The 16,412-nt window shown below is 42.8% G+C and overlaps 1 protein-coding gene across 3 annotated transcripts; it reads right to left on the bottom strand.

Moving 5' to 3' along the window:
- Positions 1-293: 293 nt before the first annotated feature.
- Positions 294-15,622, bottom strand: GATAe (endoderm-specific GATA factor). Of its 3 annotated transcripts, XM_086838855.1 has the most exons (7): positions 15,481-15,622; positions 15,088-15,177; positions 2,807-3,138; positions 1,802-2,729; positions 1,243-1,741; positions 813-1,134; positions 294-750 (listed from the first exon to the last, which is right to left on the bottom strand). In XM_086838855.1, the coding sequence occupies exons 3-7, from the start codon at positions 3,136-3,138 to the stop codon at positions 654-656; spliced, it is 2,178 nt and encodes a 725-aa protein (XP_086694981.1). In that variant the 5' UTR covers positions 15,088-15,177; positions 15,481-15,622; the 3' UTR covers positions 294-653. The 3 variants fall into 3 exon arrangements, with proteins under 3 accessions (XP_086694981.1, XP_020818357.2, XP_020818356.2); XM_020962698.2 differs by lacking the exons at positions 15,088-15,177; positions 15,481-15,622 and adding an exon at positions 8,565-8,836 and having other exon boundaries at positions 1,243-1,723; XM_020962697.2 differs by lacking the exons at positions 15,088-15,177; positions 15,481-15,622 and adding an exon at positions 8,565-8,836.
- Between the last annotated feature and the right edge of the window lie 790 nt (positions 15,623-16,412).

Raw genomic sequence — 16,412 nt, forward strand, 5'->3', positions numbered from 1 at the left:
GGCGTTACTCGGCGGCGGCGTTGTGCGTCGACAGGCTTTTAAGCGATGACACCAAATCGCTATTTAGACACTGCTCCCCAGGGTCTCGCAACTGGCATCTCCGATCTCTCCGATCCCTCGGTCCAGACTTGTCGGGGGTTTTACGGTCTCACTCTGTGGTCCCTGGGGGTCATTAAAATTAATTTGGATCAATTTGGCTGTGCTGCCAAATTGTTGACAATGAAATATAACCAGATCGGACGGACAATGGCTTTCGCGTCCTGGTAGAGCCATCAAAGTTCCCTTCCTGACTCTTGCGTTTACAACTTATTTATTTTGTAGAATAAAAAGAGCGTCTTAAACATACAAAATCGTAGGCTTCTTTATGGGCTCGCTAAGCTACGTCCAACAGTACTCGATCCCATCCGATCCGATGTGATCCTAAGTGGTTGGCACAAATCATTTCCATCTAACTTGCTGACTAACTAAGCAGGAGGCTGGGGCTCAGGAAACCAGGAATCTTTTCAAGTCTTCCCCATGGCCACATCACCTCCTCCTTTTAACTGGGACATTGGTCTTTATATCGCTACGTTCTAGGGCTAGGGCTTAAATAAATATTTTGGCAATCTTGAAGTTTTGGTTAGGTTTACGTTAAATTAATTAAGTTGATTAGCTTAGTTATTCGAAGATCGCTCCGGCAGTCCAGTGCGCGTGATTACGCTGGGGGTCAGCTCGCTGTTGGAACTGCGTCCGCTCTCGATGCTGGTTACTCTGTGGATAACAAGAAGGATAAGAGATTAGTCTGGAATAGTGGGGTGTTCCTTGGGACTTACGGCTGGACTATCTGGCGATTAATGGTCACCGTGCTGGGTAGATGGGGCGACTGGCTCTGTGGCGTCGACTGCTGGCTGTACGGCGAATGGCTCTCACCGGTCACATGGTGGCGAGCGGACATGTTTAGGGATCCCTCCGAGGTGGGCGGTGCCGCAGAGTTCAGCGGAATGGTCACCACTCGGGGTCCACCCGCTGGTCCCGTTGTCGACATGTCATGCAGCTCCGGACTGGCATTCTGCTGGCCACCACCTAACATGCTCACCGGCACCTGTGACGGATAGAGCGTACTGTTGGTCATCAGACTCACACCCTGCGCCATGCCTGCGGTGAAAGGAAATTGGAATAGGCCAGAAGTTGGGATTAGTCTATGGTTTACTTGGGGTTTACTGTGGGAAATCTACGCTAACCACTCTTTATAGGGACACTTACTTGGCAACGGGGCCCGGTGCATAGGCGCTCCTCCGTTGTTCTTTGGCTTTCGCTTCCGCTTCTGGATTCCCTCCTTCTTCATCGAGAGCGGCCGGTTCATGTTGTGCAGCTTGAAGTACAGCCCGCAGGCATTGCACACGGGGTTTCCCTCATTGTTGCGACGCCAGAGCGTCGTCGAATTGGTCTGGCAATTGGCGCAGGTTACCCCATTGCGTCGGTTGTTGGGGGCGGCAGCGGCCTTGGGCTTTGCCTGCCGTTGCGGCATCCTCGGCGGCATCCTCATAAAGGGCGGACAGGTGGGGCAGAAGTACTCGGAGGTGCCCTTGCGTATATACGGCGAGTGGCAGTTCTCGCATTTGAGCTCGTGGTTCGGCGACGATGTTGCCGAGGCGGTCACCAAACTGGCATCGTACTGACCGATCCCGCCAGCGGGTGACCAGTGGGTGGTGGGCATATTGCCGGACGCATACTCGTCGATCACCTGTGGGTGGAAGTTACCCTGTATAAAATGGAAGTATGTTTATGGCCACAGCTGGAATAATCTAAAATGTATACTTACGAAGGACACGTTCTGATATTCCGGCGGGGCTGGTGACGTCCACATCTCGATGGGATTGCCGCCGTCCGGAAAGGAGATCGTCTGGAAGGTGGTCGGTCCGGCCTGGCGCAGTGGGTTAAGTCCGCCCTCGGATTTGGTCAGGAACTGTCCGGTTCCTGGCACGGTGTAGATGGTATTGGTCTGCTGCAGGGCGGCCGCATAGCTATTGCTGCTAAAGCTAGAGCTGGGCGGGAAGGGGGCGTAGGCATTACCCAGGTCCGCGTATGTCTTGGACTCGTTGGCATGGACACTGCCCTCCACCACAGGTGCTTCGTAGTATAAACTCGAGGTGGAGGTCTCTGGTCCGGCGGTGCCAAAGCGTCCATCCTCCGTAACAAAGCGCACAGCGCCGCCATGCGAACTGCTGGCTATGTGAACGGCGGCCGCTTGGTGCTGGTGTGACTGGTGCGGCTGATGTTGCTGGTGGTGATGATGCTGCAGTGCCTCCGCTTCGCTGTTGATCACCAAGGTGTCGCCATAGTTACCACCGTTGGGCGTGGGACACTGCTGCTGCTGCTGCTGTTGTTGCTGGTGTTGCTGCTGCTGCTGCTGCTGCTGCTGTTGGAGTTGCTGCTGCTGTTGTTGGTGTTGCGACTCGCCCGTCACTTCACCCTTTTCAATCGTCTCGATTTTAATGGCCGTCACATCGTCTCCACTGCAGATGATCGAACCGGTGGAATAAGCGTAAAGTGTGCCCGCAGGTGCTCCAGATGCCGTTGTGACCTGCTCTGGCACCTCGGCATTTCGGGGCGCCATCTGGACGTAGTGGGTGGCCCCGGGCGAGTGGTGCGAACTGCGCTGGAACTCGATGTGGCTGTCGGGCGCAGAACCCGAGCTGCCGTTGCTAGCGTTGGTACTCGGTTCTCCCTCCCGCGCCTCGTTCAGTTCACTAAGGAATTATAAAGATGCTTCAGCTATGGACTCAGCTCATAGACTCATTAAAAGTAAATACATATAATAACTCACAGTGTGCCCGCTGTAGTAAGGATGCGTCTCTGGATCCGCGGCACCACCACGTACTGCTCCTCCGGCTCACTAACGCCCGCCTGGCTGGTCTGGACCACAACGCCCACACCCACCGATGTGGGAGTTTGCTGCTGCTGCTGCTGCTGCTGCTCCTGCTGATCCTCCAGGGCGCTGGCTGTCTGCTGGGAGAGCTGCTCCGTTCCGTTGCTGGCCTCTAGCTTGATCTTGTCCAGCAACTGGAGCTGCTGCTTGGTCAGGCTCTGTTGCTGTTGGTGTTGCTGCTGCTGTTGCAATTGTTGTTGCTGCTGCTGCTGCGTTGTCTGCGCTTCCATCTGCAACGAGCAAGTGACAAGTGTTGAATGCCCCGCTCGACATGGCTGAAAAGTGTGGCTCCAGTTCCGGCCACACAGTGCGAACTGGCCGCCCCGATTTCCGCCACAAAAGTCAACATGCGGCGGTTCGGGCCCAAGCCCAGGCCAAGACGACTCTGAGCACGACCTGGACTTCAAACGGAACCGCCGCCCGCTCTCGAGTCACAGCTCAATTTGTCGCCTACAACCATAAAGTACCAGAAACGGAGACGAACGCCTCTCCCGCTCAGTGTCAACATTGTCGAACACATTTTTCACTTTTATTTCACTTCATTTCCACCAGAAGAAGAAATGTTTGCCCACAGAACCCTAAACGCAACGCCGCGGCCCGGTCTCCTCGGTTTCATTTTCATTTTTTGTGTACCTATTCGGGGTTTTATTTTTTCTTGTTTCTTCTCTTGTTTAGTATTTGGTATTGGGTTTTTGGCGGAAATAAAAGTTGGTCATAAAATCGCTTTGCCTTCCCCGCTGCACGTCACTCGCATTCGGTTTATGACCTCATTTCATTGGGGGTGGCACTTCCACCTCCTCCAGCACTTCCACTTCCACTTCCATCACAGCCAACCCAAAGCTTGTGTCAACACCTGCGATCGTCACTGTCACCTGATTCACCACAGCCTGCTCTTCACATAAGTCATATAAAACAAAGGCTTTCGGGTGAGTTTGCACCAAAACTATGACCATAAACTATATTTGAGTTTATGTTAAGTATATAAAAATTCGGGAATACCCAATACCCAATATTGAGGGACAGAGAGTTGGAGTTTTGGGTTTTTAAATAAAGAAAATGAAGTCTATTTCTAAGCTTTATGTTTCAGCTGTTTTATGATTTTAAGTTCTTTGAAAGTTACAACCTAATGTTACTTGCAGATAATTTGCGGAACTTTTAAATCCAAACTTAAGGATAATGGTAATTTAAAAGAAGTTAGAAATTATAATAAAGCAAATCCATTTTCACAGCTTAATATTTACCATTTACCTAACTTGTAATGTTTCTATGTCTCGTTACTTCTTGATTATAATATATATGATTTAAACAAAAATCTGTAAACACTTCAATAAGTTTATTATTATTTATATTTACATTATTATTAATTTATAGTTGTTGAATAGGGCGATATATTATTGGTTCAATGTTTTCTTTCTCGGTATACTTGTAAAACCACAGGTTATTAATATTAATAATATTAATAATATTAATAATATTAATAATAATTGTTTCTACTTTGTATTGTATTTACATAATTCTGTGTTATAAATTTAAATTTGATTTAGTCTTGAAGAATCTGTTTTGAGACCAAAACTAAATCAGATAATAATAACTAAAGAATAAAACCCACACTTACTCAAAACCTTAATACATTCTAAAGTTAAAGATGTGAGGTTTCCGAATCAAGTAATGTATTTAAATTTGTTTTTGGTAAACTGATAATTGGTAAATTAATGAAATCATTCTTTAGAGTCTCCTCTTTGTTGACCTTCCCTTTAATTTATAATTGATTAATTTTACGTGGAAAGTTCTGCTGACTTGTCCGAAATGATTGATATATATTGAGTGTGTGGATGGATACCAAAGCTAAAAAAGTCCAATCGTGATTCATTGAACTTGGGGATGAGTTAACAGGTCGTAAAAAGTGAAAAATTACCCGCTTACTAAGTACAGTTCAAAGTCTGGTTATTCTGGCAATTGAGGAAATGAGACAGAAGTTTGGGTTCAGGGGAATATTACGTGTAAGGTTATGACGTCCATAGAACCTATTACGAGTTATAGCTCTTAGCCTATAGCTTCTTTTGGCCAAAGTTCGGAGAATTCCCTGGATGGCAAGAGTGCGAGATAAAGTGGTGCAAAACGTCACTCTGACAATCGGCCGTCCAACTGCAGATAAACCCGACTTTGAGTGTGTATATAGAGTAGTACGATAGGTAAGGGTATGGTATGCACGTGCCATGCTCCGTTGGGCCCGTGTACCGCAAAAAGTTAAGATACTACGGCCGAACGATACGGACAATATCTTATCCGGCGCTATCAATGTACATAATCAGCTGCGCTGCTGCTGCTGCTGGAACTGAAACCGAAAGTGAAACTGAGTCTGAGAGGTCATGGTTTCCCTACGTCATCGATGGGCACAGATAAATCCAAGAATTACAATAAGTTGGGCAAGCTCTCAGTCACCTCCCGAGGCGAGTGGCATGTGCTATTTGCTTGGCTTAGTCAAGACTCCGTTGCGAGGGAGTGCCGGCCCAACTTATGAATGAAATCGGCCCAGTCACACCCACAGCTATAGCCTCACAGGTATATATATTCATACATATGCCCTGACTTTATCTATATAAACAAAAGATATTGGCTATATGTAATCGCACCTCGTTTTGCTTTCGTTGAGCTTGGGTTTGTGGTTGAGCAAAACTTAAAGGCAGGTCTGACCCAACGCTGAAAATGTTACTCTATTTTAATAAACTGTCATTAGACTATACCTATACTCTTACAGGGTATTTTAATTTTAGTCAGAAGCTTGTAACGCTGAGAAGGACTCATTTTCGACCCTATAAATCATATAAATAAATCAGAACGAGCATGCCTAGTGGAAAAATGCATTTTTGCATTTTGTTTTAAAATATCAAAAAAATGATAAGGGGTAACATCGTTAAAATTGTCAAAATTCGACCAAAAATGGAGTTTTTTAAATTTAAAAACGCGGTATGCATATTTGTTAGCGATATAAAAATTAGCACAGATCAGCTTTCCGAATTGAAATTAACTATTTTTGGCTGAACTATGATGTTTGAAAAACACTGATTACCTAAAAAATTGCCTGTTTTTATACCTTTTTGCAGGTTATTATAATTTTAGTCCGAATCTTTTAACAGCATCAACAAACGCAGTATGCAGATTTGTTAGCGCTATTAAAACTGATACAAAACAGCTTTCCGATTTGGAATTAATGCATTTCTGGCTTAATTATGAGGTTTGCAAAACTTTGATAATTCGAAAAAATTGCCAGTTTTTATACCTTTTTGCAGGGTATTAGTATTAATCAGAAGCTTATAACACAATGATGGAATCATTTCCGACCCCATAAATCATATATATTATTAATCAACATCAACAGCCGAATCGATTTAGCGATGTCCGGTCGAAAAGTAAATTTTTTTCAAAATTTCAAAATTTTATAAGGGGTTACATCGTTAAAATTGTCAAAAATTGAGTATGCAGATTTATTAACCTAATAACAACTAACATACGAACGGTTTCCGAATTAAGAGTTAAGAGTTTTTTTTTTTTAATTTGATTTGTCAAAAAATGTTCGTATACAAATTTCGATAATTTGATTTAAAATTACTTTCATTAGCAATTGAAAGTGGCCAGTTTCTTTCAAAACTACCGCTAACTAAAGGTTATTATTATACAATTTTAAAATATTAATCTATTCATCGTATAATTAATAGATTATTAATTAAATATTAACAATCAGAATTCCAACTCATTTCAAGTTAGAAGTGTTATCCAATTTCATCAGTTTTTTAAATGACTATTAATGGAAAAGCATTTTATAACAATTACAAATGAATTTCAATACTATAAATATGCAATGCCTTATTCAGAAAAAGCTCAGCTTAGCTTATAATTAATAGTTATAATTTGAAAAAACAAGAATGGAAGTTAACTTTAGAAAACTGATGTTTCTATGCTCTTAAGCTTTTTAACTGGATAATGAAAATCGATCATAAATAAGCTAAAAGTACACATAATCCTTGCAAATACTTAGGGTTTCAATTCTACATTTAAATTTGTATGTTTTATGTATTAAATATAAGAAAGTTAGATACCCTTTTTGTAGATTTTTCCTTTTAAAAAAAAGTCATACATAGCCCATCTCTATCAACCCAACTCTGGCAGATCCCTTCGATTAATTAAAGTGCATTGCAGTTGGCTAATGAAAGAGCTAAAAGATAAGCGGTAACCCTATGGACAGCTGCATTTACAGCTCTATTAAAGGGCCATCAATTGCAAGGCATTGTAACCTTTGCCCCGAGAGTCCATCTCCTATCGCTATCAGCCAGCCCCGTCAACTGTCAACTGGCGACGCGTGTCTAATAAAAGTATCTGCAACTGGAAATGCGACTATCGATGCCGCCATTGAGCGTCTGTTAAGGGACTGGCCTGCCATTGGCCAACTGGGCACTTCCGGCTGGGAAAGTAACCCCAAATGTGCCTAGAGTCTGCCATCCCTGCTGCATTCATTCACAAAAGTCACCCCCAACCACGAAGGATAGGCTCGGAGCCAGGATCAGGATCAGGACCAGGACCAGGACCAAGGCGAGGTGATAAGATTGACATAAATTTCACATTATCCGTGCTGGCGTTAGGTAAGGCCCAACAAGGAATTGTCCTTTTTTTCATGAATGAAACAACTGACCGACTAGCGTGCTTCACATTTTATTTTTCCTTTTTTTATACGTTAGTTTTGTCAAAGGTATTTTGACGCCACCTCCTCCACGGATCGCAGCTGAATTTTTGGCCTCATAAAGATTAGAAATCTTTCCACATTTAACTCACTTTTTTGTTGCCTCGTTTTGGGTTTCGTTGCCTTAATGGGTTCTATTTTTCGGTTCGGTTTTTCTTCTTTTAAGAGAGAACCAGAAAAAAAGGTAAGTGTCGCAGTTTTGCCGCTGCATCCCAGTTGCGTTCTCAGTTAGGATGAGTCATTCATTATAAATCAATTTGTCTTATCTCGTTGACGAGCCCCGTTCCCCGGCGCTATAACTGAAAAGTCTCCTGGCCAGCTGCCGTTTACGGGCCAAGATTTAAATTAAATCGGGCCAGATTTATTGCATAAAAAGGACACTGCTTTCAACTGGCATCTCTTTTTGAAAACCCTTTATATAATCCATGAATTAATACTTAAATTATTATTTATTTATTGGAGCTTGGCGGCTGATCTATAAACTTTAAGAGTCTGGTTTTTATGGCTCTAGATATATATGGCTTGTCTCTTTAGCTTAATGAACTTGTGTGAGAAAACGTAAAAAAACTTTTTATGATCTTGTCTTATTAACAAAGTTGAAATGATAGATAGGCTTATAGAGATCTCGTAAATTGAGCCTCAAAAAAGGTATTTAAACGTGTGTTAAAAGAGTTCACGATTAGTTGCTTAATTTTCTTAAATGAGCCACTTTGGATTCCTCGCCTCATTAATGAGGGTTTTACATTAATTTCTTTGTATTAAAAACAACTTGAAGAGATATTAGCAAATAAGATGGAAGAATAATTTTGGAATAACTTCACTTTTGATTAAATATATAATTCCCGCAGTTTTTCCAGTCACTAGTATCACCTTTCAATCACTTATTTATATTTAATTTTTATGATTTGGTATAGTACCCACCTTAAGCTGCATTGTAACACCCGCTGATATAGTTTTGCAGACCATCAAATTGCATTCGCTATTATTTTTATTTCGGGGATTGTTCCTGCCAGCGTTTTATCTAAGTTTCGTCTTTATCACTTGTGTGTTTTGTGTTTCTTTACTCCACTTTTTTCTTTTAGAAAATTATCACATGCACTGCAGTGTGTGGTGTTTTGGGGGTGTCCAGTGTTTTGGCTTTATCAATGTTGGGGGGCTAAAAAAGTGGCGCGAAAATGCGAGGAAATTTTTGTGGATGCTGCAATCTTGATTTTATCATCCGTGGAGCAAATCGGTTGAATTCCGCGCGCAATCTTTAGCGAGTGCTATTTTTTCGAGACCAACTCTGGCCGGGCTCTGAGTTAGGGGTACTGTTTTTTTCTGGGTTCTGGGTGCTATTGGGTTCTGGGCCCGGGCTGGCTGAGCACCTCCTCGCTGGCTACGACTGGCGACGACAACAACGACGACGACGGCAACGGCAACGACGACAACGCACTGCGGTGCCCGCCGCGCGTTCACCTTTGCCGCCCAATTAGGCGCACACACACCGATGAGGTACCGTCGCGTACATAGCACCTCTGCGGTTGGGCGGACCCACACCTGTGTGGGTGCCGCTCTGCATTCGTATGCGTGCATTATGATTTACTTCGAGCGGTATTGGTTATCTTATCGCCGCACACCGCAGCCGGAGCAGATAAGGTTCGAGAGATAAGTATCCGTGAGCTACAAATTGCGCCTGCGTGCTCGGCTCCGAGTTACGAAGTTGATGTTCCGAAGAGTGGCGTCAAGAGGCACCAACCAGCCGGCATAGAACCCATCCCCATTCCCATGCCCATTCCCATCCCCATCTACAACCACATTCCCATTCCCATCCACCCTGTTTGTCAATTGTGCAATTTAGTCTAGCGCATTTTCTAATTGCGGCCATAAAACACTTTTCTGGCAAACTAATAAACACACGGCCAGGCGTTAGTCAACGTCAACAAAATGCCTTTTGGATTGGGCCTGGGCCTGGGGGTCCGGAAAAGTGGGTCTCCACATGGGGACCTGTCGCTGTCTGGGGTCTTATATGACCCCTTCCTGCACGGTCTCGAATGTGGGCCGCTTTGACAACAAGCTCCAATCCGCTCCACATTCCCACTTCAGCACAATCGTTTGGCTCTCGAGTGTTGCAACTAATGAAATCGACAGATACATTGATACTCGAATCGATCGGGACAAACACACGTGGCTGAGGATCAGGTGCTGGGAGCACAAATATTGCAAAACCCCTCAAAAGTCAGATCGAAGCTGGAGATTTCAAGTCGAGTGATTGAAAGATACTTTGTGGGTAAACTCTCTCAAATCTTTCTTTCATGATCAATTACTTGTAGGGTTAATCTATCCAGCTTTCACTCCTTTGAAAATCCACAATCTGGGCATTACCCACATATCTGGGACATCCATCCAAGGTAACACAGCTCCGGCCCAGCAAATCATAAATTGTTTATAGTTAAAGTCATAAAGCAAGCAGATATATGACGGCCATTAACATGCAAGAGACGTCCCCCCAAAGAGTTGCTTATAATGCCACAATTACGGGCAGCTCCTCCTCCTCCTCCATCTCCCGTGAATGGAAATTACTTGGTGCGATAATTTTAATTGTTGCAACTCATGTGGCGCATAAATCATGGGCAAATCTTAAGAGCAAAGACGGCAGACAAAAAAGTATCTAATAGCTTGCCGTTGCAAGTAGTAGCTGCTGCTGCGTGTCGCAAAATATCTTCACAGTGATTAATCACTCAAAAAGCTGACAGCAATGCAAAACCAAGGCCCCCGCTAGGCCCGGAATCATTCGCTCATTCGATCCCCAAGCCAAGACAGCTCCAAGTCGCCTTACAAATGGCGCTACACGAATTCAACATTACAAACGATTAATACCAGAGTAGGAATCGACTTTAGAGACACCTAAAAAAAAGCAGCTGCACCTGGAGAAATATATATTTTGAAATATATATCTCATAATATGAAAAAATGTATTATGATGTATTTTTAAGCAACCTACTCAAGTATATAAGTCTATAGGTTGTTCTTTAACATTTTCCAGTCTCTGTTTCGTTGTTAATGAATGAAGTGTCAGTAATATAATTAATAATTATTTATTTAGCTATGTGTAGAACTTGACTTCTGGAAAACCAGAACTGACTCACTGCAGAGGCTTTAACCTGGCAGAGCCGGGGCAATTAATACCCTAATTGATGGCACCGCCTCACCTAGCTTTTGGGCGCTTTACCGGCGAATTTACGACCCTAAGACACAGGACTTAGGGGGCGGCAAACCAGACAGAGACGGAGACTTAAGATTGCTGACCGCTCCACTCCATACCGCTCCATACCGCTCCACTTGGTATCGTTTGCGGGGAATCGCACACCCTTCAACTTGTCCACATCCGTGCAGTTTCAAGTGGTGTGCGCCAAGCAAGCCAGCAAGCAAAGTCAAAGCCCAAAAGTTATCTGGCCATACATACATATAAGTGTTCTTGGCCAGTTGACAGTATCGCCGATCAGTGGCTGGAACGCTGACGCTAAGGAATTTAATTTATATATTGTACAATTTTCTGTCATAGTAATATTATATTTTTGTTTCTTTCTACGTTCTATCCACTTTTGTTTTGGCGGTCGAACTGGTCCGATAAGGGGAAGAACTCTTTGGAAATTAAACGCCGAGCGCCAACAAAGGCGTGCGCCATAGTTTTAATTATAGCCGACGGCAGGGGTGGAACCGATGGTGATGTACATACGTAATACGTATCCGATCCCACCCCGATTTGTTGCCCAATCCCGGCCAGGCCAGGCAATGGCGTGGCTCAATGAAATAAAATGGTAATGGAAGTGGAAATGAAAGTGGTGGAGCTATAATGGCTCTTCCCCTCGATGGCATTCTGGGCAAGCAAATTGGGTTCAAGTAAATTCTATTAACCCGCCTGGGTCTGGACGGGGTCATAAATCATCTGGCCCAAGGCATGCTACCGACATTTTGGACATGAGTTATGAAGATTGAAAGGAAACCAAGAAGCCAGGAGGAGCAGGAGCAGGATCGGGAGTAGCCCAATGTAAAGCTTTCTTTGTTTACACTTCGCAGAGTTGTCACTTGGTTAACGAACCTTCATTCCATATATTTTATATTTATGAATCGGGGTGCACTCGGCCAGTGATGTATCTTTTGCGTGACTCAGGAGAAAGTTCAGATATCAGAGAAGAAAGGAGAGTTATTGTTTCAAGTTCTTGGTGGAAGTCAAGGAAAACCTTAATCTCGATGAAAGCAAGTAAATATATTGTATAGATAAGTCTTGTGTAAGTTTTAGGTTTCTTAAATTTACAAGTTTTGTAAATCATCTAGTATTTGTAGGGTTATATCATAGGGTTATGACTAAATGACAATTTTAAGAGATAGCAGAATAGATACAAAGAAGGTATTATACAAAAGATGAGGAAAGAAATCCTTTAAAATTTGGTTTCTTAAGTAAAGCAGCATATTAGGATATATTAAAAACTGTATTAATAACAGTATAAATACTTGAAACCAATATAGTTTCGAAAATAGAGATATATAGCTAACCTACATATTTATACCTATAGACGTGTAATTTATATTATGACCAGACTTAATTCAAATCTATCAATGTTTCTGTCTGTACTGTAATAAATATATATATATATAATAAATAATATATAATAATATCCAACTTTTCTATAGATAAAGTAAAGAACAATCATGACTCCAAGCCATTCCCTATAGACATACAACAATTCCTGCTCTGCCTATATCTACTTAGCTCTGACTTAGTATGCTATTAAGTTGAATTAACATATGTTTCTGTACGAAAATAGACCCCATACAGGTTCCTCCTGTGCCCTGGGAGATGGCTTCGTATACTCCTCTGCCATTGGCAGTTTATTCTCTTCTCTCCTCGGCTTTGTGAGTGTGTTCAATATACGCACCTTTGTTTGCCAGCGAGGCCAGGCCAATGTGAGTCATCATTATTATAACCGGCAATGGCAATCCACAAATAATCCGTAAGAGGAGCTCGAACCACCATGACGTGGGAGGGAGGTGGGTTGCGGGACGTGGCAGGGAGGCGACAACCGACGCCATTAACGTTAACAATCATGGCTACTGGGGTTGATTGGGATCGCCACTGGGAGTGGGTGCTGGTAGCTGGTTAAGCAACGACTCCGGCGACCCCAAAAGCAAACATTATTTATTACTTATGAGAGCCATCATTTTGTGGCTATTGAAGCCTCCAAAAACCGAACTGAACCGAGTCGAACGAGATGTTTTTAGCCCTGAGAGATTTATGATTGAACTTTAGGTGCTACCGAAGACCGATTCGCCGCGATGTGACTTTTCCGCTTCTGCCCGAGGAAATGCTCCTCCGGCAAGCCGGGAAAGCAGGGAAACCACTCGCACTGATTGCTCCTATCAAGCAAAGTGATTTTCCCTATCGTTGCTCCGCATATAATACAGGCGTATATATATGTACATAGGTGTACTACGAACATATCGAATATCTGAGAATAGATAGTGGCCTTAGATAAGTTAACGTATCTTACCGCAGATTTCGACTCCCCAACTCTCTGGCGGGCCAGGCCCCCCCAACAAACCCAAATCGTAAGTCAATCGGTGGCAACTACTTAGCCCCCAGGTGCTGCTCCTCCTCCGCGTGGACAAACATCCAGCCGGAACTGGTGGGCAGGAGCCGGCAGAAGGGAGCTGGAGCATTTGCTTAACCGATAATTCTCTTCGAGGGGGGAGGGAGAGAACTCTATCTGTGACGTCGCCGATTTCTTGGGGGGATGGGGGGAACATGGCCGGGGTTGACCCAGCTAGATAAAAGTATCTAATCTTGGCTTTTTAGCGATACACGACCACCAATGCAGGCGACCATTTATAAGATAATGAAGATTTGCTATCAATTCCTGGCGTTGGCATTGTTGTTGCTGCCGGTAGGATATCGGTATCAGTTTGGGGTATCTGCAGCCAGTTAGAGCTCCAGCTCCAGTCCCTGTCCCAGTCCCAGTTCCAGTTCCAGGTCGGGTCCGGGCTCTCCCCGCGGTCTGTATCAGTATATCAGTGTTTGAACTGATAATGTCCCAAGATAATAAGCGATAATAATTTGAATTTTTCAGTAATTCCTTAAGTTTGGACGCCCAGCGGCATGGAATCTAATCACAGTTGGTGAGTGTAACTGGGATTTTCAACATGGAAACATTGGCTGGCTCTCCGCGTGTTCCTCTCGATGAAACGAGAAAATATCCAAGAAACAGTGCTTAATTAGGGCTAATAACGGAGAAATACCAGGGAATTGTGGATCTGTGCATAAATATCATAAAATCCCAAAGTGTTTAGTGAATTGTTTTCTATGGAATGGAATACCAGTTTAAAGCCATGTGTAAAGTGTGGAAAAAACTAAATCAGCACTTTATGTAAGAGCCAAATGGACAGTTTTTTTGAGGAATGGAAAAGTTGATCTTTGGCTTCTTCGATAAGATACTACCACTTTTGTGTGCGTATAAATTTCAGCTGCCAAAGCAGCGCTCAAGTAACACTTGAGAAGGCGAAAGTCAACTTTTGGAAGTTAATTAACGATCCGCTGATTAGATTAGAATATGCTTATTAACTGTGCGGCCTGCTGCTGATACCAGGAAAGTACTCGGCCAAGAATTTCAAAGAAGTCGCCAAAATAGAGGTGCTTTGAGGTGCAGTTTCAAAGCTCCTATCGATCTTATCCAGAACCAGTGATCTATGGCCGATCGAGGTCGCCTAGCAGGGTTGTATTTTCCGCCTTCAGCTCTGACATTATTACCAGTATTTTCATTCGAGTCTCGATGTGAACGTGTACCCCCGACTGTTGCCTGTGCTTCTGCCTCGATTTCATTATCTTAAGTACACATTCTGAAGTACAAACGTCAGTTGGCGATAAGGCCTCGAACAAAAAAAAACAGAGCAACAGCAACGGCAACGTAACCACCCGAAGAAGACATCAAAAAGCAGTCAAGTCAACAACAAACAGAAAAGAACAGGGTCGAGAGGCGGGGAATATATGCTCTAAAAATGCAATCTGTTTGCACAACTCAGACCCGGAATGCAGACCACACTATATCCACTATATATGTATATGCCAAGTAGTACTATACCTACACGGTCTGAAATCGTAGCATTTTCACACTAAATAAGTCCCTGGCCAGCTGTCAAACATTTAATTAGGTGCACCACACAAGGAAAATCCAGAGGGAAACCAAAGGAAAAACTCTTATATACTGTAGAAAATTACCTTGCAGAAACTCACAGCGACTTATGTTACATAACCCGGGCTGATACCTGAGGCTTGCTTTGGTTTCTGCATATGGTAAATACCATTATCAAATCATATTATCTTATTTATAAGCATTATCGTGCCACAGATACAGATTGCCTATCTATGGAATGGGCATGTAAAAAAATCATATATACTCAGATATCTTACCCGACTGTGGTTATTTCGTGGCTGGCACAGTAAGTTTTGCACTTTCCATTAAAACGCGCTCCGTTCCCAGTCCAAGTCGGTGGTGGATTTCTACAAAAAGAGGCACAAGAATAATAATAATTATGGATTATAACCCTGACGGACGGTGAGGAGGCGGACCAGATCGTAAAGTGACGAACCAGAAAAGTGCGAAAATAAAAGCAAGCTGAGGGGAACAACAAAACAAAACGCTTCTAATAGTAATAAAAAAGCAAAAACAAAATGGAGCCATAAAATGGCGAGCGTCAGGCTGAACATGAAATCATCGTAAATTACGGACTACAAAAGTTTGTGTACTTTATATAGGCAAAAAGGCGGACTATGGATATATAATATATTCAGAAAAGAGCTTACAATTATGACAAGCCAGAGCTACTGCCTATATCCTTTTGATATCAGTGAAACCCCACGAATTGACAGAGAAATGAATAAATTCGATTTCTGTATGCATCAGATGGTTGGTATTCAGTGCCAATGTTCGTTTTCCAAGAGCTCTACCGATAAGAACCTATGTACATATGTGGCAGAAGCGTGATAAAATGTATTTCTGAATCTCTCTTGGTTCTTGCAGATTTTTCCTATATTCAAGATATCTTTATAATTATTCGTGAGTGCACATAGTATATATAACACGTATACCCTTTTGTATCTATCCAGTCTAGTTTGCGCACGAATCGTTGACTCTGTTTGCCAGAAGTAAACATTAAAGTCTAAGCTCTCATGAAATTAAAGTCAACAAATTCTGGCTGCAGGCTTAACGATTGCCAAACAATGATTCAATGTTTCTTGAATCTACAAAGGAATAGATCTAAGCAAATATCAACCTTAATATAGAGCTATAGTGCAGCTATAACTGGAGGATGTAGAAGATATATAAGTCAAGATACATTAGAACGTATTATATAGAGTTCTTAGGAACTAGGTTTCCTATTTTGAATTAATGATATTTCAAATGGTGTTATCAAAGTAATACTTTGCAAACGACAAGTTCCATCTGATTTTTCCCTTTCTTTTATATACGAATATATTCAAGAGATTAAAACACAAATCATACATTAAAAAACTGCACATATCTTATCAGAATTTGATATCTTATGTATGAAAAGACAAGGCTATGTGTTTGGCACTATCACTACTTTATCTGGTCCAATCTCACTCTCACTCTCACTCTCTTTCTTCCTGATAGTGGCACCTTGACCCGGCGCCTAAAAATAACAAATCTCACTAGGGAGAGAATAAATCTGTGCCACAACTGATTAGGCCAAGATTATGCTCTTAGCCAGAAA

This window comes from Drosophila serrata, unplaced genomic scaffold (genome assembly GCF_035046125.1).
Source record: "Drosophila serrata isolate PLE 108 unplaced genomic scaffold, ASM3504612v1 contig_360, whole genome shotgun sequence".
NCBI classification, from domain to species: domain Eukaryota; kingdom Metazoa; phylum Arthropoda; class Insecta; order Diptera; family Drosophilidae; genus Drosophila; species Drosophila serrata.